Here is a 25,842-nt window from a genome sequence, read left to right as displayed (position 1 = left end):
GGTGGGAGATGGCTAGGGAAAAGGGCATAAGTAATTTTCACCTGAAGATGACACGAAGTTTTGAAACCTAGCTCATGTGAATAAAAATAGTGTAGTGATAATTACAGTTTTTAATTATTATTTCTCTCCAAAAACTATCTATTGAAATATTTTATAAATTACCAAGAATTGACATAATGTTAATTTTTTGAGCATTCTTTTATTTTAGCACAATTTTGGAACTCGTGAGTGTAACTAACCACTTATTTTTTTTGTATTTAGACATCCATGGTAAATTTTGCCGGAGAAAATATTAATATCACTCAACTAACTTGAAGCTTAAAATTTAGTGCTCAAGTGTTGGCAATGTTGATGTCTGTGAACAATATGCAACATCTGTGAATGTTCTTTCCATAATATGTTAATAAAATCTGCATCTGCTCATCTTTAATGTGCGGGTAGAAAAAATTAAATTCCTTTTTTTAAAAGAATGTAGCAGAAAAGTTGATGCCATAACTTTGTTTAATTTAAGTTGCCATTATCTTATTTTTGTTAGTAATTCAATTAATGTGCATAATCTCATCTCATTATGACAGTGAAGTGTGCAATCAGTCACTTCACAGCTGATGATCTATGAATGTTGCAAACACCATTTTTTTCTTGTAAATGGGTTTGTATCTTCTTTGAACCAAAAATAAGCCGTTCACAATAATGCACTCCACCCTTTCATTGATCCTGCTTTGAGTTAGTCTGAAATGTCGACTCAATGTACTTATGAAATCAGTGGATATATGATATACATGTCTTTGGCATCATTGTTTTTCATCATGTGAATTTGACTAAGTAGCAAAGCTTCGGAGTTGGTTTTTGAAAGTCATGGCAAAGCTTATGTTTTTAGATGTTTTGAGTAACCAAGATAAGAAATTTTTTTGGGGAGGTGGCAAATCACATTTAATTTTTTTCATTCTGTTATAGTTTGCCTTCAAGCACTTTTTATGGATCATTAGGGAGGCATATGTACTAGTTTGAATAGAAAAGTTGTTTCTTGGAAGAAAAACAAACCCAAGAAAATGTTGGTAAAGATTAGTTTATTTAAATGGCTTGATGAATTTTTGGCAGTGAGGACTCGTAGATCTCAATTTAATCACCTTGGGAGCAGGAGATAGGTTTTAGGAGTCAGTTCAGTTAAATATTCACCCATAAAACATACTTGATCATGGGTTTTAGCTAACTCAAGGCAAAAAACCCTATCCACATGGGACTTGTCTAATATTCAGCATGGAATAATTGTTGGAACAAATCTTGTTCCTATCAACATTGCAGTAAAAATGGTTTTTGATCGGTCTATATTTCTCTTGGGGTGCTCAGAGCCCCCCTTAATGATACCCTTCATGTTTCCATCTGATAAAATTTAATTAGTAATGGCAAATTGATAGCATGATCAGTATTTTGATTAATATGTCAAAATTAATTAATGCTTGAGATGTTTTTCTTTAGCATGGTTAAATTTCTAGATAACAACCTATAACTCCAGTGTAATTTAAAGTATTTTTATACTAGACTTTAACCCCCAAAATGTGCATATTTTTCATATATCACATTGAATTGTCTCATGTGGCTCAAGATCTCAGCCTTTCTTGCTAATATGTAGCTCCTCTATTTAGAAAGGGCAGAGGTTTTCTTATTTTAGAGCTATGAATGTTTCAGAACTTATTGGATGTGGAGCACATGGAGATTCCATGCTGCTCTGATGACTTGGAAGTTGATATCTTTCCCTCCTTTAAAGTCCCCATAGCATTTGTATGACTTTCTTCTGGGTATTGGAACTTGCCTTCATGTGTCTTCCATACATCTGCACCATGTCTGAAATTTCTTTCCCATAAATTCCTTGAAAGGGCTTTCATCAATACAGATGCCCTGATTATTCCAAAATGCGTGAGCATGTCAAATGTTTGGGTTGATTGTACTTAAAATCTATTTTACTATGTACAAGAATGAATTGGTAGAACCAAGTGAATTTCAAGTATTTTCTGCTTTGTCTTTAGTGCGCATGCGTGTTATAATTTTCAAAGATAAGTGCAGTAAATGTTACTCTGGTAAATTTTGTATGCCCTTCTACTGCAGCTCTTAAACAGATTACTGATGAAAAAAATATTTAGCCAAATGATTAAATGTAGTTAGAGGAATGAATTATGAAGCGAGTATTCCTGATATTGCCCCACCTTATGGTATCTATCTTTTTCCATTCTTTCCCATCACTTCAGGTACTTTTGAGATACTTTCTCTGCTTGTGAGTTTGAGGCCTAAATCAGCACTACATGGAATATTTTGATTAGTGTTTTGTACCAAAAATCTGTCAAATTTCTCTTCCATATTTTGTAACTGACAGTCGTATGAATGTATAAATACAGTACAGTTTTGTATACCAGCCACATTCCTGAAAATTAATTGCAATCAGAGGTAGTTGTAAAATATCTGATAGTTTTTCAGATAATTTCATAAGAAACTCTTAAATGTGTTAATGTTTCCCATTTGATTATTTTGCAGGCAACCCAATAAAATCATTGGGGCATTCAAAAAATCTTTCAAAATTGTTTTAATTTAAAAGAGGTGATTATGACTCTGTAAATAAATTGTTTCTGATAGTTTCTCAATGACTGGTCCAAGTTTTCTAATTATTTACTGGTGCATAATGTGTCAAATTTATTTATATTGTGGGAAATCAAGGAAACCCAGTAAAAATGTGCCACTCTGGAGAGTCTTAACTGACACCAAAGTTGACCTTAATTTAATAGAGAAACCTAGTGAAGTTCATGGATTCCATTGGCCCTTATTGCCATTTTATGGCCAATACCTCTTCACTATGATGGTTGTTTGAAGAAAAAGTATGTCAGGCTTCTTTGCTGAATTAAGTTAAGTGCAAGAGGTGGAAAAAAAACTCATCATTTTGTGTCTAAAGCTATGTATGGAGAGAGATTCTTTTTGTTTAAAATGTGAGACCTTTGTGTGTGTTCATCTTCCTGTCTGACTGCCATAATCAAATTCACAACCCATCGTTAAGTTTGCATTTTGTTGATATCCTACATATTTAAAATATACATTTTTATGTTATTTTTTAAAAATGGCAGCAATTATGAAATAAAATTCTTCTAAGTTTTGAATGTTCTGAAGTTTTTAGTCTTAAACTCACTATTCTTATCGCTTGAGTGTGATCAAAAGTTCTGAATTGATTTTCAATGAATTTGCTCTCTTTTGCTGCTGTTTATCTCAATCGCAAAGCTATTGGGGAGGATAATTCAAGGCTAACCAATATTATTGACATTTTAGGCATGTTATTTATTACTGTATTTTGCATTACTCCAAACCATTTTAGTGCTGTACTTCATTAATTTCATTTTCTAACATTCTCTAAATGACTATCTAATTTGGTAATCCCAGTGTCACATGCCATGCAATACACATTGTCATGTTTCAGTGATGTGTATTACAGCCCATCTTTCTCAAAGAATGTTATATTTTGGAATGTAGGGTTGATATTTTAAATAATGTCCAGAGTGGAGAATAGAGATTAAAGACAATTAATGTTCATAACCTCATGTAAAAAATTAGTTTCTTCTGTGTTTCTAACTTCCGACTCATGCTCATTTTGTTTACCGCAACATTTCATTAATGGTTAAACCTTGTCTGTTTTTTATTTGACGTTCAAATTAATGTACTATAATAATAATTGTTGGTATTCCATATTAATTGTTGTTTTTAAGCAAATTGATGTCAAATTTTTCAAAAAAATCCAATGTAATTGTGTCATAGTTTAGTAGTTTTGGCACTTGATCTTGAGTTAATTATTGTGATCTGGCCTGCCACCGTGCAAAACTGAGTTGTCGACTGAAGTTCCTACTGAAATCCATCAAAAGAAGTCCAGCCAAGCAAATGTGTGTAATATTTTCAAGGCATTTCATTTATTGGAGAAACTTTTTGTTGAATACAAAAATATTTAATCTTTTTCCTCCCAAAATCAATACTCCTCACTTAAGATCCTTTCACCAATGACTGACTTCTACATTCTATTTCTTACATGTAGCAAGCTTTTCATTAGTTTACAATTGTATTAAAATATTTTTGATGCATGTATGTAATTGGTTTTACATTTATTTAAAATTATCTTGTCACTCTTCAGGTATCAACAACCATTCAGGGTAATGTAAATGGTGGTGAAGTAGCACTAAATCTTCAAATTTTCTCGTGCAAAAAGCAATTCAGTTATCATTTGTTTATCAAGATAATAGTCACAATTCATGATAGCTAATATTAAAAATAACTATTTAAGTAATGGGTGATATGTATTACTTGTGAATGATTGGAGCCATGCTAGAACACGTCTAATGCCTACCTAATAGTAACTTATTTGAAATTATTTCATTACACTGGGCTGTCATTGGATGTACATATGCATGAGTTATGCAGTTTACATTTCTCTCATGCCATTGAAGGATATTGTTCCTGTGCTGTTAATGGTATTACAACATTTTTGGAAAGTCATATTTAACTAAATCATTCTGGCACAGAAGTGGAGCATGACACCCAGTTGGGAGTTCGGTCTAAGCTGCATTTATTTCTCTATACCATTATCTAGTTTGAAGGCTTACGTGTTCGGAGATGCCTTAAATGTGATATTATACTTAATGTTCTCTATTGCCATCCCATGAGGATAGCTAGTTACTAAATTTTGGTTACTGCTTGAAGAAAATTTCATTTGCTATTCCCTTTACAACTAAATATTTCCCATCCTTTCTTTAATTTCCATTTTGTTTATGAAGATTGTTGTTTAATGTAACAGAATGCATTAGGTTTTATATTTTTGGAGTTTAAAAATAGAGAATTGACCAGTAGTGACTCATTCCATCTGGCTTGAATATTTTACTGCAAGATATAGGTATTCTTACATTTTTATAATTTTCTCTGCAAGGAACATGATATTTTCAAATAGTTTTACTTTATCTGTTTCTTCAAAAAATCCTCTCTCCCCAGAAACTAGGTGCTTATATTCCCACATTGCCCTATTTTATGGTAACCGCAGGTTTAGAACACAGATCTCCTTCAACCATGAAGCTCAAATCCTTGATGGAGTATCACTTGGTTTTAAAATAATTAGGATTTCAGTAATATTTTCTGAAAAATATTTAGAGCCAAAGAAATGTTTTTATTGCTTGCAAATTTAGTGCCTTTCACTGCTGACTAATACTTAATGCACGGGAAACCTTCCCTCTGAATTGCTCTAATGACCACAATGACAAAGTATTTTCTCTTGTTCACCTGATCAAATGTACTTGTGAGAAAAAAATTTAGTGCCTTTTCAACTTACATGATACACTATTACTGAATGGTTTTAAAATACTCGAATGGCTTTGTTCAATCCTGGAAAACTATAACTACCATAAAGACACCCTCTATGCTCTGATGTAATTTGTACCATAGGTTTTGGCTTCAAAATGAATCCTGTCGATGGCATCTTTATGAAATTAGGGTTAATGGAGTGAGTCCTCTGCTTTATGTAGGGGTTTCTGAGGGAATGCTTTCCCTTGGCTCTATTACCTTTTAATTTTGAGATAATTTATTTTATAAATGAAAGGGATTTCCCCATCTACATTAACTTATTACTATGGAATCTCATATTTACCTTTTTTGAAGGGGTTGGTGAAATACTTGCAATTGAGGTTGCGATGACAATTTTTTTAAATATTGGTTTCTTGTTTTATAGATGAAATGCCTTACATTATTATAATTGAAGCAGTCTGCTTATATGTGCAACAAGCAAAGTAAAAAACCCCAAAACAATAAGTACGATCTCCTGTAGGAATATTTCCTATATGATTGCACTACTTAGGTGAGGGTGCATTGCTCTAAATCAACTGTGGGCCCCCAGTCAGTAATACAATGTATTACCCATGGACCCCCATTTTTACACAAACCGTTTTCAATTGTTGGTTGATCATTCTCGTATTTTCAGAATTTTACATAGCCATGTCTCTTTGGTGGTATGCTCAAACTCCATTCAGGCCACCTTATAATAAACTAAGGGAGAGGTACTGGCTTGTTCATTCCCCTAAATCAAACTTTGAAAATACGGTTGATATAGTTCATCGCCCAAGTCATTTTGTTTTATTCTCTTTGATAATGATATCTTTATGTAGGTAACAATAAATTGAACGAACAGAATTGTTCCCTAAATTTAGTATGTTAACTGCTATAACTAGCTGATGTTTGTGTGATCTTTTATCTATGTCAATGGGGTATGGTAGTCCAAGGGTTTGAGGTCCAACCTACTCAACTGGAGGATCAGGTGATTCTACTGATTAGCCTCAGTGTCACCCAAGCTCTGTAATTTCATGAGAAAACAAGTCACATGGAAAGCAACAGGTCCCTCTTCCCTAATGTGCGAATTTCACATGCTGTTGGATTAAATAATAGATGAGCTCTACCCTTGCCAATCAAGCTAGCCTTTGGATTATTTTATATATGGATATATATCTGCTTTCTTAAGAGATATCTCTATGTACGATCTCATGCATCGCCATGAGTTGTGGTGAATGGATCAACTATGTATTCATGTAAAATTATGCAATGATCTCATTGATTTGCTAGTGTTCAAATTTCCACTTCAACACCACCTAACTTATCATTGAATAACTCAAAATGTTCCGCATTAATGATCGAACACATACAGGGTACAAATGGCCAAACTAGCTTTGCCCGTTTGTCATGTCCAGTTCATTAAATAAACAATATTAATAACAATACTTTTCCCACCTCATCACGAATAAAAAGTTACTAAAATTATAAATTTTCTTAGCATGTGTCAAAATGTAGTGAAGCTCCTGGTGGTCTCCTGTTGTATTGCACAATAGCTATGAGTTGTCTCACCGATTTTTTCATTCTAGCCTGAATTTACCCGAACCCTGAAAGACTTCCTTCACTTAAGTATAGCACAGGGTACCTGTATTTAAGAAGTGTAAAAATTGATGGTAAAGTTATGTATCATTAAAGAGCTGGAAAAAACTTATTAACATTTTCTAATGAAAAAGTAGAAACTCGCAAAGCAGTTTTTAACGGAAAGAATGTATATGCCTACTACCCATCTAAGTAGTATCAATCGTACGCCAGGGTAGATTTTTGGCTAAGCACATTCTGAAATAACTTTCTTAGGCAGTTTTGTAAGATAGGCCGAGCAGAAACAACCATAAAAATTTGAATTATTTTCACTGCGTATTCATTCGCGCAATGAATATTGCTATCAGTAACGCTAAAAAGCGTTTTAACAAGTATTTCTGTTATTAGTTACAAAAATAGTTAACACTTGGATATCGAGGGATCGGAGAACCTGTTGTAGGTTTCCTGGTTAAAGGGGAAAGTTAAATATCGTTTAGGTACTTAAAACCATGTAAGAGAGGGCCATTCCACCCGGTTTTTTTTGTCTTCCAGTCTGAATTCAACATGCGCAAGTGCGAAACAATCGATATCCACGATGGGTATCCTGTTCCTTCTCATGGCGCGCAAATTTCCTGCAGACCTGCGCACAAATGTAATTTCTGGAATGTGCTCTGACTCAACTGTGTTCAAATGTGTATTTGTGTTAATTGATTTTATAAAGGCTAAAATTCAAACTTCGAAATAGATAACCTTCATGGTTTAATGTTTTCGTTGATGCCGAGTTAGTACGTAGGAAGACATTCGTAGATTTCATTATAGGATTTGGCGGGAAAACTTTTTCTAAGAACATTACGTAGAAGATATCAGTAGTACTAGGAACTCGCTTTGAAAATAATCGCCTCGCTTGGCCTTTGGAATAAGATTATTCTTCGGAGGGAAATATATTGCAATGAAAAACTTCCCCAAAGTTGCGTCTTCAGCTTTCCTTGAAATTGTAATAAAGCTGAACACACATTATTTGAAAGTTTACTCACAACCTCAATTCCTCTGCAGACCTTTTTTCTTACTCTTACCGACAGAAAATGTCCCGTTCACATCATTTGTACTATTCTACTTGCCATCAATTCTTCATTGGTTTCTTCGGCTTCTTGTATTCGAATTGGTTTTTCATTGATATTTAATTTTATAACTCTAATGTCCTCAATTATTTGGATTTATTTACGTTATCTTTGACGCAATTGTGCTATATTTTCAATTTGGTTTCTTCTTTCTCCAACCGTCATTCACATGTTACTTCACAATTAGTGGCTTTATCGCTACAATACTTTTTGTAATGCTACAATTAACTTCCCATCCTTTTTTTTTATTCATTGCCCAAAGTTCCCATATTACACACAAGGAATGGGCCTGAGCAATTTATTAACATGTTAATAATCAGTGACTGCTAGCTAATGTCGTTAACAAAGTTGATGAAATCGAAATTGTCTTCGTAAATTTTCTCTGACCATGCGTCCCTAACATTCTCAAGAAATAAGTGAAGTCAATTTGTGTGACGCAATGATTTGAAATTTACACAAAATAGCAACGGATTAGTTAATTTCATCTTTGAAGTGATTTTCCGTTGAAGCTACTTAACTTCGCTGGTTCACTTTCGATTCGAATAACATAATATCGTGTTTTCAGTGATAGCAGTTTAATTGAGAAATATTATTTTATTAAGAAAAGAACTTTCTACATTTAATTTTCGATCTAGGAAAAATTAATGCAACAGTAATCGGTAAATTAAGTGCTGCTTCAGTTCAGTGATCTCGATCGAATAGTTCGCGGAAAAAAAGACAATGTGGACGTCGCAGTAATGAGAAATTAAGGGAATGTGCCGAATCAGTGCTGCGTCACTCTTTCCTTTAAGTTTATATAATTTTTTTTCAAAGGATGATAGTTTGATCTGTAAAATTTTTCTCTTGTGTTTGCAATAACTACGGGGCGTGTATTCTTAAACGTCATTAATTTTGTCCTTGAAAAGAATAAGTGCGCGGGCGTTGGTTTTACAGCGGATACGGCGTTGTCCTTCCGCGAGCAGATGTGTGCGGGTAAGTTAACCAGATCCCGTCCGAAATGAGCGCGTTAGGCATGTCGCCTCTCTCGAGAAAGAAGGCGTTCCGAAGGATGGTTTAAGTACTTTTGACTTCCTTGGGCCTCCTCTTATTTATCTTCTCGAGGATACCAACCGCATTCACTCGTAGTGTTCGAAGGCTTTGAATGAAGAATAGGACTTGTCTAATCAATTGGACCAAATAGTAAAGTCAATATTGAGCTCCAAATAGATAAAACTGAAAATACGTAATGTTCATCTCCGAGAATTATAATGTGCCACAAAGCGCCCGCATATTGAACTAATCTCACAATTTTAGTTCTCTTGAAATAAGACTGCTCGTGTTATGCAACGCGTACAAGTGTTGTGTTTCATCATTCCATCACGGCAGCAGCAGATCTCTGCAGCGGAAAACGATTGTCTAATCTGGAAGGAAACATATGGAAGAGCCAGTCAAACGAAATGAATACCCCCGCATGAAAAGGCTACTCTTGAGATCAACGACCTATACTAGGGTGGTCTGAAAAGTTTCCGACCTCAGAAAATTTCAGAAAAAATGTCTTGTATCTTTGTTAGGTCGGAAAATTTTCAGACCACCCTCGTATATTCATCATTTCAATCATTCGTCTGTTTCTGTTAACATTCTTATTATAACTTCGTATTTATGAGCCAAATAATTAAAAGATAAAAATTAACTTCATGCAGCCCTAATGGACTTTAGATTTAGTTATATTAATCGGGGATTAGAAAGTACTTACATATTTAATTGTAGTAACGGAGGGAATATTCTGGCTAACTTTTCCCAATGGCAGTAATTTTGATTGAATGTCAATGAATTTAAAGTGAGATGTTCCTCTCTTTCAAGACTCCAATAAATATCAAATAAGCCTACCATGGCGTAAAATTTTATAAAATAGTTTTGAAAAAATGTTTCTCTGGTAAAGATAGCTGAGCTATCGGCGAGTACAGTAATTGTATTGTCTTTTGTGCTGTTTTATGCGAAATTAGTCTTTATTGTTAATTGACGGAGAAACTTAATGTTTATGTTATTCCTAAGACTTCTCTATATCTTCTGTGAGTAATGGTCTTCCACTTCTTGGATCGACTGTGAGGCACATGTGGCCAGTTTGAAAATTCCTTTTCCACCTCACAATTATGTTACATGGTGGGTTGTCATTTCCATAAACAGCCATCATTTCATCAAGGATTTGCCAGGCACTGTTACCTTTCAAATGAATAAACTAAATCACCCTGCGAACCTCTATCTTCTTCATATTCCGAGTTACTTCAATCCACGGCTTCCTAAAACAAAATAAATCAATATTAATAGCTGTATTTTACAAAATATATACATAAGAATGGATCAATAGGCAGAATAAATTTTATCCAGACATTTCAGTAATAATTACTTAAAGACGATATGGTTTGTTACTCTAAATGTTTGGAATTGTACGATTGATCGATGGCCGATGAGAGGCTAAGCCTGCTTTCTTTATGTAAGGTTATGCATGAATAAATAAAACGAAATGAGGGGTTCTTTCTAAAAAGTGAAGAACTCGATGGCCTCAAACGTTGATAAATATGTGCTCTAAATTTCTCAAAGATAATCAGATGCTTTAAGTAGTTGTTCAAAGGTTTACTCACCGATGAGGAAAAATGTTTAAGGCAATAAGTTTGAATGTCCCACTTAGTGTAAATAAGGCTAAAGGGAAAAACAATGCAATGCAGCATGTAAACATAGGATGTTTGGAGAAGGTAGGTTATCTCATCGGTCGCTGATCTAAAAACGTCAAATGCCTAGCGTTCGAAGACGATAGCGTTAACGATCTATCGAGAGAGAGTTCCGTTTAGAAAACCATAATGGAAAAGTGTTAGCATTAAAAGTAGTATCTGTTCTTTTAAGTGACTTGGCAAAATTATTTCGAGCTATTATTTATGGGCAGGTCAGGTAATGCGAACGGACGAGGTAAGGACATCGAAAAAAGTCTAGTGAGAACACATGGAAGGAATGGAGGTTGGAGGACCGAAAAAATATGTGTGGATTGTGTTACGCAGAATTCAAGCACCATTCTGGGGATGCGAGGAATGAAGAGTATTGCTGGCGATGCTGAAGCGAAAAACCGAGGCTATGTCTTAATTTCCGGCTGTAGAACTCCGTAGACACACACACACTCACACACACATACATACATACATATATATATATATATATATATATATATATATATATATATATATATGTATATATATATATGTATATATATACATATATATGTATATATATATATATATATATATATATATATATATATATATATATATATATATATATATATATATATATATATATAAACATTCACCATCAGTTCTTTAGCATATTCAGATTTTTTTGAGGATTAGTGGACACACATTATGCAGCAAATATATCAGTGAAATTACATCGCTAGACGCGGTATACCCTTAAAAATGTAATTATGACTGGAACGTCTGCTTTACCGTATAATTTCTCCCTTTATTTTACGTATCAACGTATACCCTGCAAAAAAATGACGATTAAAAACGGATTTTTGGGATCACTATGGTTTAGTCATAACTAAATCTATACCACACGTTTTTCATATAATTAACGCAGGCATCATAATAAGGTGGTAGTGGCATTATTTATGATATTTACATAAAGAGGCTTCTAATAGTTGTCCCACTCAATAGTTCCTGTGTAGTGGTATTTTTTTGCAGGATATTATACCTGAAAAATATTAGTGTTGACAAAGCATAATTTTTTCCACCTACATTTAAAATGAAATGTGTATATTGAATGGTAGAATTGAATGATTTGTGGAATATATCGTAAAAGTTGTCAGTCAAATGGATATGTGATTCGAGCCGGAAATTGCGCTAAAAATAAAACTTCCTTTGAAGTGGATAAATGCAGTAAATAAATAATGAAACATCGCCGTTTGTACCAAAATGGGAAATAAAAAAATAGATATCCGTCCAAATTGAGCCATAGATTTTTATACTTCCATAAGTTTAAATGTGATGGTTATTATTGATTTTTATTTTACCGCGATTTGAAAGATAAAGTTTTATTGGCTATTTACTCTCTCTTGTGATTGGTGTTCATTTCGCCGCAATCCGTCCTCATGTTAAATTCTGTCCGATACCGTTCCTTCTTTAAAAATTTGTTGAGATAGTCGTCGATAAATGTTGTGTAGACTGACGTGAAAGGAATACGCCTACAATTTAGAAAAATGTTCCTGAAAATGGTATTTTTGATCAGTGGGAACACTTTAAGGTACATGTAACTTAACATTAAACGTCTATTGCGCACTGACATCATATTCAATGGTGTCAGTTGTGTGTTAACGTAAACTGACAGATTCAGTTCAGATCAAGAGGGACCACTTTTTAAAAGATATTCAGGTTTTAAACAAAATTATACATGACATATTTACTACGGAAACACGCTACCCGCCCCTCTTACCGAGAAAAACAGGTTGGTGATTTATTACAAATCGTAGCTATTTGTGTACACCTTTATTGGTAGTGCAAGTGGCATGGAAGATTTGTTTTGTTGCAGATCGTGTTAAGTAATTTTGGGCAAAGTTTTAATTTTTAGTTATTAGTTCTACTTTGAAAGCAATTATTGGTTAATGGAATTCGCATGAAGTGTACATTTCTGTTGGCATATTCGCGACGTGAAATTCCTCATGCCCAGATTGTTTACACTAACCCATTGAAAATTGCTACTTGTTTGCCGTTTTCTGTTCAATTATTATATATTTTTCACAATCAATTAATAGTCTCTAAAATTTGCATATCGAGTGTGAGTCTGAATCTGTCTTGGTATTCACAAGTGTGATATACATCGCTGAAAATAGTTCGCCACTTAAATGTATTCTGTTTGAAAGCAAAAGTGTGCAGTGCAAGCAGTAAATTTGGTTTGTAGAAAACAATTTGATATGTCATTGTGTTTAGTGGTATGTGGTAATTCTTAAAGTAGATGTGTATTCTTGAAAGTAATGATGGTTGTCCCTTATTTGTCAGAAAGTTTACAGCCTCAAGGGAGAAATGTCATTGAAGGGGTGAGAAAAATACTTATTTATAGTTTGAAGCGAATTCATGTGAAAGCAGTAATTCATATAGTGGAACTATTATAGGTCTCGAAATTTGATAAATTACGATTTGCAATCGCCGATGTTAGTTAAATATTTACGTGAACATCACTTGTTATTTAAACGACTAATCAATGTTACCTCCACCTCTACGCTTTCAGTGTTTGTTGTGCTATGCTTTGTGCATGTGCTCACTGAAGTGGCTAAAAGCTTGTCATAAATATTGAGTGATGTTGGGAAATTTTATTTTTTAGTCGTTTATTTCATTTATTTCCTCAATGGCAATTGTTATGTTATATGTGTGTATTCATTCTTTACTGTTTGTTAATACTAGAATGCCAATTAATTGTGGAATAAGATGGCTTAGTTACAATGAAACAATGTTGCAGATAATGGAAGATAGCTTGAGTTTGAAATCAAATGACTCTGGCACTACTAGTGAGGAGTACGAAATGGTGGGAGGTGTTGATAAAGAATGTCGAGGAGCCAGTGAGCCCACACTGCGTATTGCGGATGATGGAGATTTGCAGACTCTTGAAAAATCATTAAAGGAGGTGTTGGGTGAAAAGGAAATTGGGAAGGGGTCAGGAAAAGATGAAGGATGTCAGGCTGTAAGTACCAAATAAACCTACAACTGTTTATTCTGGTGTAAACTTATGTTGCATAGCAGCTATCTGTGTTGTAAGCATTTGTTCAGTTAAGGTATTTCCAAATTTGAACGAAGTTCCAGTTTTTATATTAATAAAAGGGAACTAACCATCACATTTTTGCCTGAATATTATAAATATAACCTCATACAAATGTAATTCATGAAAATGATAGAAGGAAATTATTAGTATTTTATTCAACCTACCCAGGATGACTTTGAACATGCATGGCATATATTCCTGAAAAATTATATTATTCATTGTGGCGACCTGGTCTTGTTGTTTTCATTTAAAAAAAATACTTGAATATATTTTCTTGCAGGCTCAGTAAATTTAATTTTAAGTATTTGGAAAGTGTCATTTGAAAGTGATTTATTGTAAGTAAAAGCCTTGGTCTAAATTGATAGGGAGGTTTTGAACTAAAATATTGGATCGTGAAATTTGATTTATAATTTAGTAAGTGGGCTGGCAGATCAGGCCCTAATTGGACCGCTGTGTAATTTCATTTCCCATCATTAATATTGTCCCTCCGACTTGGTCAGTGCATATTTGCTTTCCTTAAAAAGAAATACAATTTTGATATACAAGTAACTAATTGGGAGAGAGGAAGAGTTTGCTTAAAAGTATTTCAGCCTAGACTCCCAAGTATGGTAAATTTTTGAATGGTTGCCTCACTAACATTTTTCACATTGCTCTTTTGATTGCTGTATAATGAAAAGTCAATCGATAAGTGACAATTGTGTAAATCTGGAATTACTCCAGGTTCTAAACTTTGTTGAATAGTTCATTTTTTCAGGATATAATGTATCTTTAGTATTTAATATTATTGTTTCTTCTGAGATCGACACCAATTAGACAGAAATCAAATAATTTTCTTTTGTTCTGAAAGATTACCAATGCCAGTAGTCTCATCAGAATGATAACTTAAGGTTCTCTACCAATTGCTCGAATTCTCCACCTTGCTCAAATTTTTGTTTGTTGATGGATATGATCTTGAAGAGCAGGATTCCTAAGCATTGATATTTTACTGATCTTGTGGTAGGATTGGATGTATTCTTGAATAATTTGTGATTATGATAGTGTTTAGTTATCCTATATGAGCATACATTGATTTAGCATAAATTAAGATATTGGTACAAATATATAAACCATTGTAATATTCTTTTGGGAATTTGTTAAGAACTCATTGACAGAATAATACAATTTCATTTTCAGAAATAGGTTTAACATCTCCTTTAAATAACCACCACTTCCCATTTGCATGTGCAGACGTAATCTGTTGTATAACTTTGTTCTCAAGTTTGTAGGTCCTAGCTGACTGCCTCTCTTTCTAAAAGGTTTCATCTCATAGTCCAAGAAGCTGTGGGAGATGCCACGGCAGTAACTTTTAATGGAGTTGAAAGTTACTGCCGCTAAGTGTGCATTACAATGCAACAATCTCAGAGTGTAAAAATCATTCTTACATCGCACTCTTAGTTTGTTGCATTGTAATGTCAAAGTCATTATAAATTTTAGTTAAGTTGAATGATACCTATGAGTTTCTCTCATCATGACCATTACTCAAGTAAAAATGTAAATACAAGACAATGAAAGCAGACCTAGCATGTTGGAAATTGGTCTCCATGAAACATGAAAAGTTGCCTTTACTATCAAACCTACAGCTCTGCTGACTATGAAATACCTCAATAGCATGGGGAGAAAAGCCCTATGGCAGGATGTACTGTATCATTCAGCAGTAACATTCATAATAACATAGGTAGCCATTCTCTTGGATGAATGTAATTGGATTTCAGCTGAGTGACTATACCATATTATCAATACAAGGGTGGTCTGAAAAGTTCTCGGTCTCACCTTTAGAGGGAATCATTACCCACATGATTTTTTTCGCTCATGTTGGTACAACTGGGTGTAGATGCCATATGAAATGGCAAGCCATTTCATTCAGCAGTTCACTGAAGGCAGTCGTTTGAATCAGTTATGGTGTGTGTATTGTTCGTAATGGAAAAAATTGAGTATTGTGTAGTGAAAAAAATTCTTTGTAAAAGAAGGTTAAATGCCTACCAAAATTCATTTGAGAATCATAAATGTGTGTGAGGACTCTTTTCCTACAATTTTAACCATGAAGAAATGGGTGGCCAAGTTTAAATATGGCCAAAAAATACTCCCAAGATGATTCATGTGATGTCCGAAAAGTGCAACCGTACTGGAAATTGTCGAAAAAGTCCACAAAATGAGTTTGGAAGATTGGCTTACAAAGGTGCATGAAATTGCTAATACTGCAGGGATATCAAGAGAACAAGGTTATATTTTGCATGAGAAATCACGCATAACAAAGCTTTGTGCAGGATGGATGTCATGCTCCCTGTGGATCCAAAATGCATTTGGGCGACACTTTCCCAGCATTTTACAAAAAACAAGGATGATTTTCTGAATCTATTAATAGATAACACATGGATGTGCAATCACACATCAGAATCAAAACAACAATCCATAGATAGGTGCATTAAATATAGGCCGCTTCTTCAACTCTGAAGGACGTGAAGATGGTGCCATCAGTGGGAAAGGTCATGTCGTCAGTTTTTTGGGATGAGATAGTACATATGTCGATCAGCTATCTTGAAAAATGTAAAAAAATAATTGGGGAGTAATGTTCTAACCTTCTAATGAAACTGGATGCAAAAATTTGTGAAAGCAGACTTATTCCTTAAAAGATTATCTGGTTACCTTCAATTTTTCACTTAATTTCACCATATCAACATAGGTTAGTAGGTAAGAAATCCCAAACTACCCTGTTCTTTGTAAATTGAATATATGCTCAAGTTCCTAGATGACAAGAGCTGGGGTTTTTCTTTTTTCTGGGGTTTAAGGGCTGGCCATTGTGAAATGCAGTGAAGGGGAGCGAGTGGGATACACAAATTCATTGGTTAAAACATCCTTTCCCGAATTGGCATGGTGTAGGATCTCTAGCTGTTCCAGAGTATCCAGGTGGTGTCCCTTCCTCTCCACATGTAGAATGACTGGGGAGAAGTCACTTCCATGGCCGCAATCGATGAGATGGTTTGAAGATTACCTGAAGATGTTACACTGTAATGAAGCCTAGATCGCACTAAAATATTCAATGTGGAAAAGCAAAGTGTCTTCTTTCATCATGAAGACTCTCCACCATGTTATGCCCGAAACTGTGTAATTTATAACTGTGCCACTTATAGTCTAAACTTCATTTCCGGAGTTTAGATCACCTAGGCTTGACTGTGTCTAAAGAATATTCGGCATTTTGGAGAGAATTAGCCATTCCAATGAGTCATGATTTTGCCTCTTCTACATTCTATTTTGGAATGTGTTTTTGACTTATCTTTTACCTTCCTTTATTATAAACCTATAAATCTCCCGCTAATATTGCTTGTTTGATGAAACCTGCCATACAGTAAATATTGATGTATCCCAAAGTTTCTATCCTTTCAAATGGATTCATCTTAATATTTGAAGTAAATTGAATGTCTGTGCATAGTGTCAATTTTTCTCACCTCAGTGTCACCAATTTAATATTAAATTTGTGGTTAAGGTGAAGCAGACTTTAAAGGAAGGATCCAAGGAAGTTAATGAGCAGCTAAATGTGGTGCAGGCTCCAAGTAAAGGTGAAACTGCTTTGCCTGGAGAGCAGCATTCACTGAGAAAGCAAACCCCTGAAATGAATCTTGGTTAGTAAATATATTTTCCTGAAACTCTTCTCAAATATTTTTATTTGTCATAATAGCATTTTGTCAAACTATTCACCTTCATAGTTCATTTTGGAAAGTTAAAGTTGAGATGATCAATTGTTAATTTTTTTCTTATCAGCTGGGTAGAATACATTAAAATGTATCAGTTTTCATCCATATTAAGATATTATGGGCAGGGTTCTCATGCGAGTGCTATATTTCAATATGATGTAATTAATTAAGAGTAAATTCTTATTGATTTGATTTTGATCAATACTGTTGAGGATATCATTTGCAGTACATGCAGAAACATCTATTCCCACACTTGTTCATCTGAGGGTTGCAGTTTTCATGAATTTTGTCTCCTCTGATTCCTTAAAGTAATAACAGAATATAGTTGAGAATGTCTCCTTTTATTGTATGTTGGTTATAATGGATTCGTTATAAAAACTTAAAAACCTCATTTTGAAATCATGATATATGCAGGATGTCCTTTCATAATGGGGTTTACATAATCCCAGACAGAAATTGATTTGAAAAGAGTGAAATTTTGTTATTTAATTATTTATAGAATAAGAACATAATTTCATGTACAATTTTGATTTCACTTCTCTAATATCCTTATGAACATTTCAGCTCACTCTTGGACTGTATTCCAATGGAGTTATATGATTTAAAGTTCCAAAACCTGCCCGTGCACTTTTAATCAACACATTGTTCTTCTTTAGATATCTACCTTGGAAAATTCAGCAATTATTTTATTTTTCCACTTGATTTGAATTTAATAATGATTGATAGTTTTCCAGTCTCTTATTTAACGACTAACTCTTAGTAAGGCCCCAAACATTATGAATATGTCAGGTGACTATATGTAGTAAATTATTTGCATGCCAATAGGTATATTTGCTTGACACTGTCTTCATTTCGACTGGCTGAATGTTTGTCCTGCCCTGAATCCTGTTTCTTTTCCATTATTTCTCCTATTCTAATTTTACTCTACCTCTCTCTTATTCATTTCCCTTCTCTTCTAATTAGACTAACTTCCTCCCAAATATCTCCTCATTGAAAAGTTTATATCTCAAGGCTGTGTTATCGCGAGGCTTATGGTAATTTTTGTCAGAAAGTCCCATTTTTCCCTTTTTAGTCCTTGGTGCCTTTCCTTGGTCACTCTAGAAAACATGGTAGTAAATTCTGAAGTCATGGCATTTTTTAAAATAAAAATTTGTCTCATTATTTTGGAAAGTTCCATTTCTTAGAACAAAAATATCTCCTTCAAATGGCTTTAGAGTTAAAACTCAAGTGGAAAAGTACTATGATCAGTTATTCATAATGTTCGACTTCCACCACATCACGCCTGAAGCTACTCAATAAATTCTCTACTTATTGATTCTTTAAATACCTTTTCATCAAAGATACTGTATTTGCTATGGTTTGTTTTCTCATGTATTAGCATTTACAAAGGTTCCCCCTTTTATTTAAGGGAAAGGTGATTCCGGATCAGCTGATGATGAGGATGAAGAAAAGGAAGACATCTTAGATTTGAGTGCCGGTGAGGAAGAAGACTGTACAACATTTGGGGGTGTCAGATATTTAGGAGGAGCAACTATCAAAGCTCCTAAAAGTGAGACGGAAATACAGCGCAACATGGCCATCTTAGCCTCGCAAGCCTCATCAGAACTACCTATACGAGTGTCTCTTTCTGTGCCCAACAATTCTGCTGGAACTGTCGTGTAAGTTTGTCAGTTTTCCCAACTATATACCCACTCACACACACAGACACACTTGGTGGAAACATCAAGCAGTGACAACACATAGTGCATATTTAAATCAACATTAAAACATAGATGCATAGATAAATAAGGATGTATGAATTTCACAGATAAGGTTCTTTCCCGGTGCCACGAATGGTTTCTCATGAAGATCTTTTACTTGATAAATCACAATGCTTGCGTGAAACTGAGATGCCGTGGTAAATAATGAAAAGTACCTAAAATCTTATTATGAGAGAAAAATCAGAGCCATAATTTTTTCATTTAATGCAATGTATGCTTTTCATAGACTTTCATTTTAAAGAGGTTTGACTGCATTTTGAGGACATTAAAATCCCTTAAAAACCATAAACTATATTTAATTTCTGTTATTACTAATGATGATTTTATGATCACTTCATGTCTATTTGTATGACTGTAAGGCTACAATAGTCGTCATCATAGGTATTTCACATAGTTGTATGAATATTTGGGTTGCTATTAGTGATCTTACAAATATATGACCTCACATGAATTTCATAGCAGGTTTTGTATTAATAATGTCTATATATTATTAAAATTTTTAACTGTGGATCTTAGTAGCTGCAGTAGTTTGATAGCACAAACATAGCATTTCATTGGCTCAAGTTTATACATCATATCTTGAAACAGGCTGGGAATGTAATATATTAATGAAAGTACTTCAGAAATATTATTTTGTTCTTTTTTAACTTCATAAATAAACATTTCAAAATATCTTATGGAGGATTTTTGTTATGTCATATTTCTAATTGTATTTATAGCACAAAATTACTTACTCTTAGCTGTCCTAGTGCACAAAAAGACTTTGCAAGCTAAGCATATCATGCAACAAAATTGTAGGAAGTGATTGGCTCATGAGCATCATTTTTTAAGGGTTATTTATCTTAAACAAATCATAAACATGATTTTTAAAGGTAGGATATTTCAGCTTTTTTGGGGCAATCCTGTTGAGCATTGTGTTTATGTCATTGCTTAAATAACAGTTCAATATTTATATATAATATAGCCCATAAAGACTATTCATTAAGTACTTAATTCTGAATTCCTGTATATGGTAAATAATAAAATTTTGGTATTCCTTATGGAAATAATTTCTACCCCATGACTCAGAATATTTTTCAATAATGGCTTAACATATTTCTCAGCTTTGTGGAAGGGAAGGGGGTACAAACCATTATATGTATACTCGAAATGTAAGCATTTGGGTTTGTTCATATTGTCTTCTTACACGGAGTTTATTGTTGCACCTGCTTTCTCAATATCCACCATAATGTTTTAATTTTGAAAAGTCTATGGAGGTATGTAATCCCTAAGAAATCTGTGGTCATTTTTCACATCTGCCTGTGCACCTTTGTTCACTACATGCCCTAGTGCTGGGTGTGGTTGGCTTGGCTGGTTGCAGTGTAAACGATTGCTATTTACTTGCAGCCATACCTTCTTATCATGACTAATTCATTGAACTTAGCTTTTCTATCATGGTCTGAATATATAAGTATTGCTTTTTGAAAAAATCCCCATTTCCTGTTATTGGGTAAAATTTTGCTGTTTCTTTCATAGAAGCAGTGATGGCAAAACTTGTATTATGGTGTACTAGATGTAAAGACTCTTCTTCTACTGTATCTTATCTCTTACTCATTGGTACGTAGAGGGGTGACATTTCCATTCGTTTTACCTGTTTCTCAAATCTCCTTGTCTGTATTTATACCCCACTCTTTTTTCTCTTGTTCTCTGGGTCAGCAGTCCCCCTCCTCCCAAAAGAGCATGGAGCTATAACTCGGCATCTTAGGGGTTTTATTGTGTAGAAGAGAAAGAATTCTATTCACAAAACTAGCTATACATATATCTGTTTTTACGGATGATTTTTTGCCATTTTTTAAATTTTAACTTAGGCTAATGCCTAGTATTACATTTGCTATTTTCTCCAAATGTTTCATCATGTATTTTTTAGTGAAAACAAGAATATTACTGAAATGATTACTTTCCAGGAGGTATACTAGATCCAGGGTCAAGTAACGTTACTTACTTTTTGTTATAGATGCCTTTTTTAAGTTAGTTTTTTATCGTAAGCATACATATGAGTAAGAAATACAATAAAGATTGATTTTATTGATACTGTTTTATTGGCAAAATTGATTGTGCAAAATGTTAGTTTTATGTTTTTTTGTTAGCTTATTGTGTAATATACATGCAGGAAAAGTTTCATTAGTATGACACCAATATTGGGTCAGCTGCAGCCATTTGAATTTGAGACATGTTCAGTTAACCTCTGGTAGTGATGGAAGAAACACACAATGCTGCATTGAAATTTTAATTTTGCTTGAGTAATTCATCAGCGAAAGCTTGTCTAATTCCTAAGGAGGCTTATGGAGAGAATTATTCCTTTAGCACAGGTGAAGATGATTTAAAATGTTTAAAGAGACTATCAATTTCAAAGGTAGATGGACCTGGGGCTCCAATCATTACTCTTAATGATGTAAAAATAAGCACTGATGTTGCCATTGTGAGAGAAGATGTTCAGATAAGGTTAAGAGCACTCTCAGAAATATTTCAAATTTGATTAGGAGTTACTCACCCATTGGTAATGGAAAAATGAAACGTATTTGTAAGTAGTTGGTCCTACGAAACTGCGAATGAACTGAACATGAAAATTAAAATGAATTATATTCCTCATCCTCTTTATGCTCCACACCTTGCCCCATGTGACATTTTTTTGTTCCCCTATGTGAAGAAACACCCTCTTGAAAGCATTTTTCATTGTCAGAAAAAGGTGTAGGCAAACTGAGCGTTTCATCTTGAAACAGTTGCCACTGATGCTTAAGTCAATGAAATTTTTACATTTACAGCATTCATCAGGCTAAAAATATTATTTTATTATTAATGGAATCCTGTTGGTTAAGGTAGGTTTGGGATGGGCGCAGCCTATAATGGAACAAGGATATGCATTGCCTCGTTTTATAAAATTCAACCTAACATTCAATGCTATAATAAACCCCATTTCAATTCTGCATACTTTCTCCCTCCCTCCTTTTGTTCCATCCAACATGCCTCTCTTATTCTTACCCCTGCCTTGCTTGCCTAAGGATAACATACAATTGCATTTTTGCACAATAAATTTTGTGAAAAAATAGTTTCATGATCATTCTATTGAACAGCTTTCATAATTATTTTTTCTGCAATTGAGATTAAACTTTCAGGAGTTCATATAGTTTTGAATTATATCTTGTGCTATAACTTTTACATGTATCTTACTAACTAACACTTCTAATTTCGATGAATGGAATGTCTACTAAGTCATTGGAGTTTTAGTTTTCTTCTTGGTGAAGAATTTGTAAATTTTTTACCACATTTTTTCCATCTATTCCTTGATTATTTACTAATGCAATGTCTAGATGTTTTCTTAGATATATAAGCTAAGTACGTATTCATATATAGCCTAATGCCATTACTGATTTGCTATAAGTAGATCTTGTTTATACAATTTTATTATGTGATTAATATTTTATTATTCTTATAACTGATTTTTATAACATAATGAAAAGGATAGAATTGGCTATCATCAACTCTAAGCTTAACCTATACAAAATATTATTAATAAGAATTTTGAAATACATTTATCCAAATTATTTTCTTAAGTAAATCATTTCATTACTAATTTGCATGACCTGCTGAAACTTTTTCTATCAACACGATTTTGTTTATAATTAATTTCCTATGGTGAAAGTGAGTGTTTTCTGGTATTATAGGTTGTATGATCCTGCCACAAAAGCTATAATTGCACGGTATGAGGTTCAGAGGATATTGTTTTATGCACGTGGTAGTGGAGGCTGTTTTGCTTTCACCCTCTCTCATGGTTCCTCTCAAGAATCTGCAATATTTCAATGCCATGTGTTCCGATGTGACATTCCAGAAGCAGTAAGTTTTATGAATTTCTCTCAGAAATTGTTTTTATTTTCTTTTTCATAACATATATTCTACTTTCCCAGAATAATTGTTCTCCAAAGTGTTTTTTAGAATATAGATAATTTAATGCGTTTATGTTTAGGTGCAAAATGTATCATATTTATTAGTTGTTTCCTGAAATGTAAAGAGACAGCTCATGTTGCGAATGAAATAAAAAGTGACAATTTTGGTCTTTCTTAAAAAGGAACTTTTAAGTATCACTAATAGCTCTGATTATATCTGTGAAAGTCTAACCTGAAAATATAAACTGAATTTTAAATGGGAGAATGGTTAGAAAATGAATGTATCGACTCCTGTAAAGGATTAGGGTGGAAAAAGCTAATGGGTTTTCTTAAAAATCTTTAAACGTATTTGTATTCTGTGGTACAATCTTTTACAAGGTCTGTCTAGAAACGATCCAGCCATGAAATATTTTTAGAAAAATAGCCTACCTAGAATAATGAGGCCTTAGTCCCCTTCTAAAGACATCCCTTAGGATTTCACCTTCTTATCCCAGTGTCTCTTTGACTTTTCAAAACAAATGCCAAAGTTCTCTTTTAGAATGGTTATCAGTTGCCTCGTCGCATCTCTTTTATCTTGTGAATGTCAAGAATTTTATGCTGCAGTTGCTAGGGACTTACTCCAAGTCTCGAACGATGACCCAGGTTTTCCAAAAAAAAGGCCTGGAGGTGAATCATGGGTCTATGGCTATAACCCTGAAACAAAAGCCCAGTCTTCCCGGCAGTCAGCTGTCAAGATAAAGGAAAATGCAAGGAGAAGGGCCATTCCAAAAAAGGACTTTGCTGATAGTTTTGGAAAGTAAAAGACACTGGGATAAGCAAGTGAGGTCCTAAGGGGAGTACTTCAAAGGGGACTAATACCTTAATTTTTCTAGACAGGCAAAATTTCTCAAAATATTGCATGGCTGGATTTTTCCTGGACAGACCTTGTATGTAACTAAATATTATAAATGCCTGAAACTCTTAGAAAGAATTAAATGAATTAAAAATAAAGAAAGTAAATAATTCTATTCGGGGAGGATTGAATCAGATTGCCTAGTGTGGCTAATGTTAACAAGAATGGAGAAAGACATTTTTGTCATTTGTATTTTTTTTATTGTTTCTTTGCTTTATTATTACATGCTAGTCTATTATGTGTGTGATATTTTGTATGGTATACCTTCAGATATCAATAAATATATTATACAATGTGAACTCAGAGCTTTGAGAACATGGGCTAGCCATTCAATTCCTGTTGATTTAAGACTCTGACTGACTCAAAGCCAAAGTTGTTGCAGCAGAAGGAAACTTACTTGTCTTGACCTGACTCACTTAACCAAAGGATTACTTTTGTGCCCATTCCCAGTAACATGTTTTGCATTCATATTAGTAGTGACAGTTTGTGCTGATCCATGATCCAAAAATGTTTTCTTCTGTACAGTCTGAGTCTACATTCAAGATTTTAAACTAGTTGACATTTTAAAAGAAAGTTGTAGTATTAAAAAAATGAAGTACCCAAGAATCAAAATTATTTTTATTTTTCATAATGAAGGCACTATAATTGATGAAATTTCACAGGCTAAAAATCAATTAAATAATTGATTTTTTCTAAGTAATTGATTTTGAATTGAGAATATGATTGATTTTCTAAATAATTGATTTTCTAATAAGAATAAAATGGTGATTCATCTTTGAGGGAAAGGTAGTAGAGAGGAAAAAGTGTTTTAGGATTAACTTTTGAGTTCAGCTAAGGCAGATAATGAACTTGCACCCCTTATTTCCAGTCTAATTTGATATGCATATAATCTGTTGCTCATGATCGGTTCTCCAAATGTAGCAATATGAATATTCAGTGTCTTGAATGCAGATGGGTTTATATTGGTCTTGAAAATAATCTTTGAACTTGATCAGGATTACAACTCATTAAGGATAATTAAAATGTAAATGTTCTTGAGATTATATGCTCCACTCCTTAATTACTCTGATCACAGAACTACAAATAATGCAGTATTTTATTGCTAGTGGAATGTTGTTTCTATCAGTGATTATTTCCATTTGCATATTTAATGCACTAGTAATATATACATATAGTTAGCATATGCTTATAATGCTGTAAATGACTTGAAATGTGTAACAGTTTGATGAGGATTGTTCCATAGTAGGTAAATGTTGCCATAGACTCCTAATGAACGTCTAATATAATTGCTCTAGCAACTAATTGTAAGAAAAGGTTTTTACTAAAGTTTGAATGCAAAAATTATGTGTTCTTATCTCTACGTAATAGGTAGACCAAGTGTCAGCCTGTTTTGCAAAAGCATTCAGAAGGGTGCCTGCAGAGCTTGAGATGCAGGAACCCACTGCAATTGGTGGTACAGAGAGCTCAAAAGCTTCCTCTAGACCAGCTCCTGAGTCACGTCTCTGTATTTTTGAAGTTTCGCTTGAGATAAAAGAAGAGGATGGAAAAGTGAGTGTGAGAATTTTTGTTGTTGAGAAAACTCACTTGGTTCTTATAATTGTATAAAATTGCTGATATGTGAACAGTGAACCAAATTATTGACCCATTTCACTTCCATTCAAGGTAGTCAACCGATTGAGGTTAGGTTTTGAGTAGTTGTGATGGACTATTATACACTATGTATTGTATGACATTCCTTTT

The 25,842-nt window shown here is 33.7% G+C and overlaps 1 protein-coding gene across 2 annotated transcripts in view; it reads left to right on the top strand.

Moving 5' to 3' along the window:
- The first annotated feature begins 12,166 nt into the window (after nucleotides 1–12,166).
- Nucleotides 12,167–25,842, top strand: part of GAPcenA (GTPase activating protein and centrosome-associated) — a 45,262-nt gene continuing 31,586 nt past the window's right edge. Inside the window, exons 1-6 of one of the 2 annotated variants that reach the window (XM_071591679.1) lie at nucleotides 12,167–12,293; nucleotides 13,503–13,724; nucleotides 17,323–17,458; nucleotides 18,939–19,188; nucleotides 22,992–23,160; nucleotides 25,471–25,650. In XM_071591679.1, the coding sequence (XP_071447780.1) occupies nucleotides 13,506–13,724; nucleotides 17,323–17,458; nucleotides 18,939–19,188; nucleotides 22,992–23,160; nucleotides 25,471–25,650 (954 nt within the window). In that variant the 5' untranslated portion in view covers nucleotides 12,167–12,293; nucleotides 13,503–13,505. Of the gene's footprint in view, nucleotides 12,294–12,357; nucleotides 12,495–13,502; nucleotides 13,725–17,322; nucleotides 17,459–18,938; nucleotides 19,189–22,991; nucleotides 23,161–25,470; nucleotides 25,651–25,842 lie in introns of those variants that run through there. The other variant, XM_071591669.1, reaches the window with a different exon arrangement.

The sequence above is a fragment of the Hetaerina americana genome, unplaced genomic scaffold (genome assembly GCF_022747635.1).
Source record: "Hetaerina americana unplaced genomic scaffold, ioHetAmer1.1.p SCAF_1, whole genome shotgun sequence".
Classification (NCBI taxonomy): Eukaryota; Metazoa; Arthropoda; class Insecta; order Odonata; family Calopterygidae; genus Hetaerina; species Hetaerina americana.
Note: the sequence above shows the minus strand (reverse complement) of the source record. Positions and strands in the feature narration are given on the sequence as shown.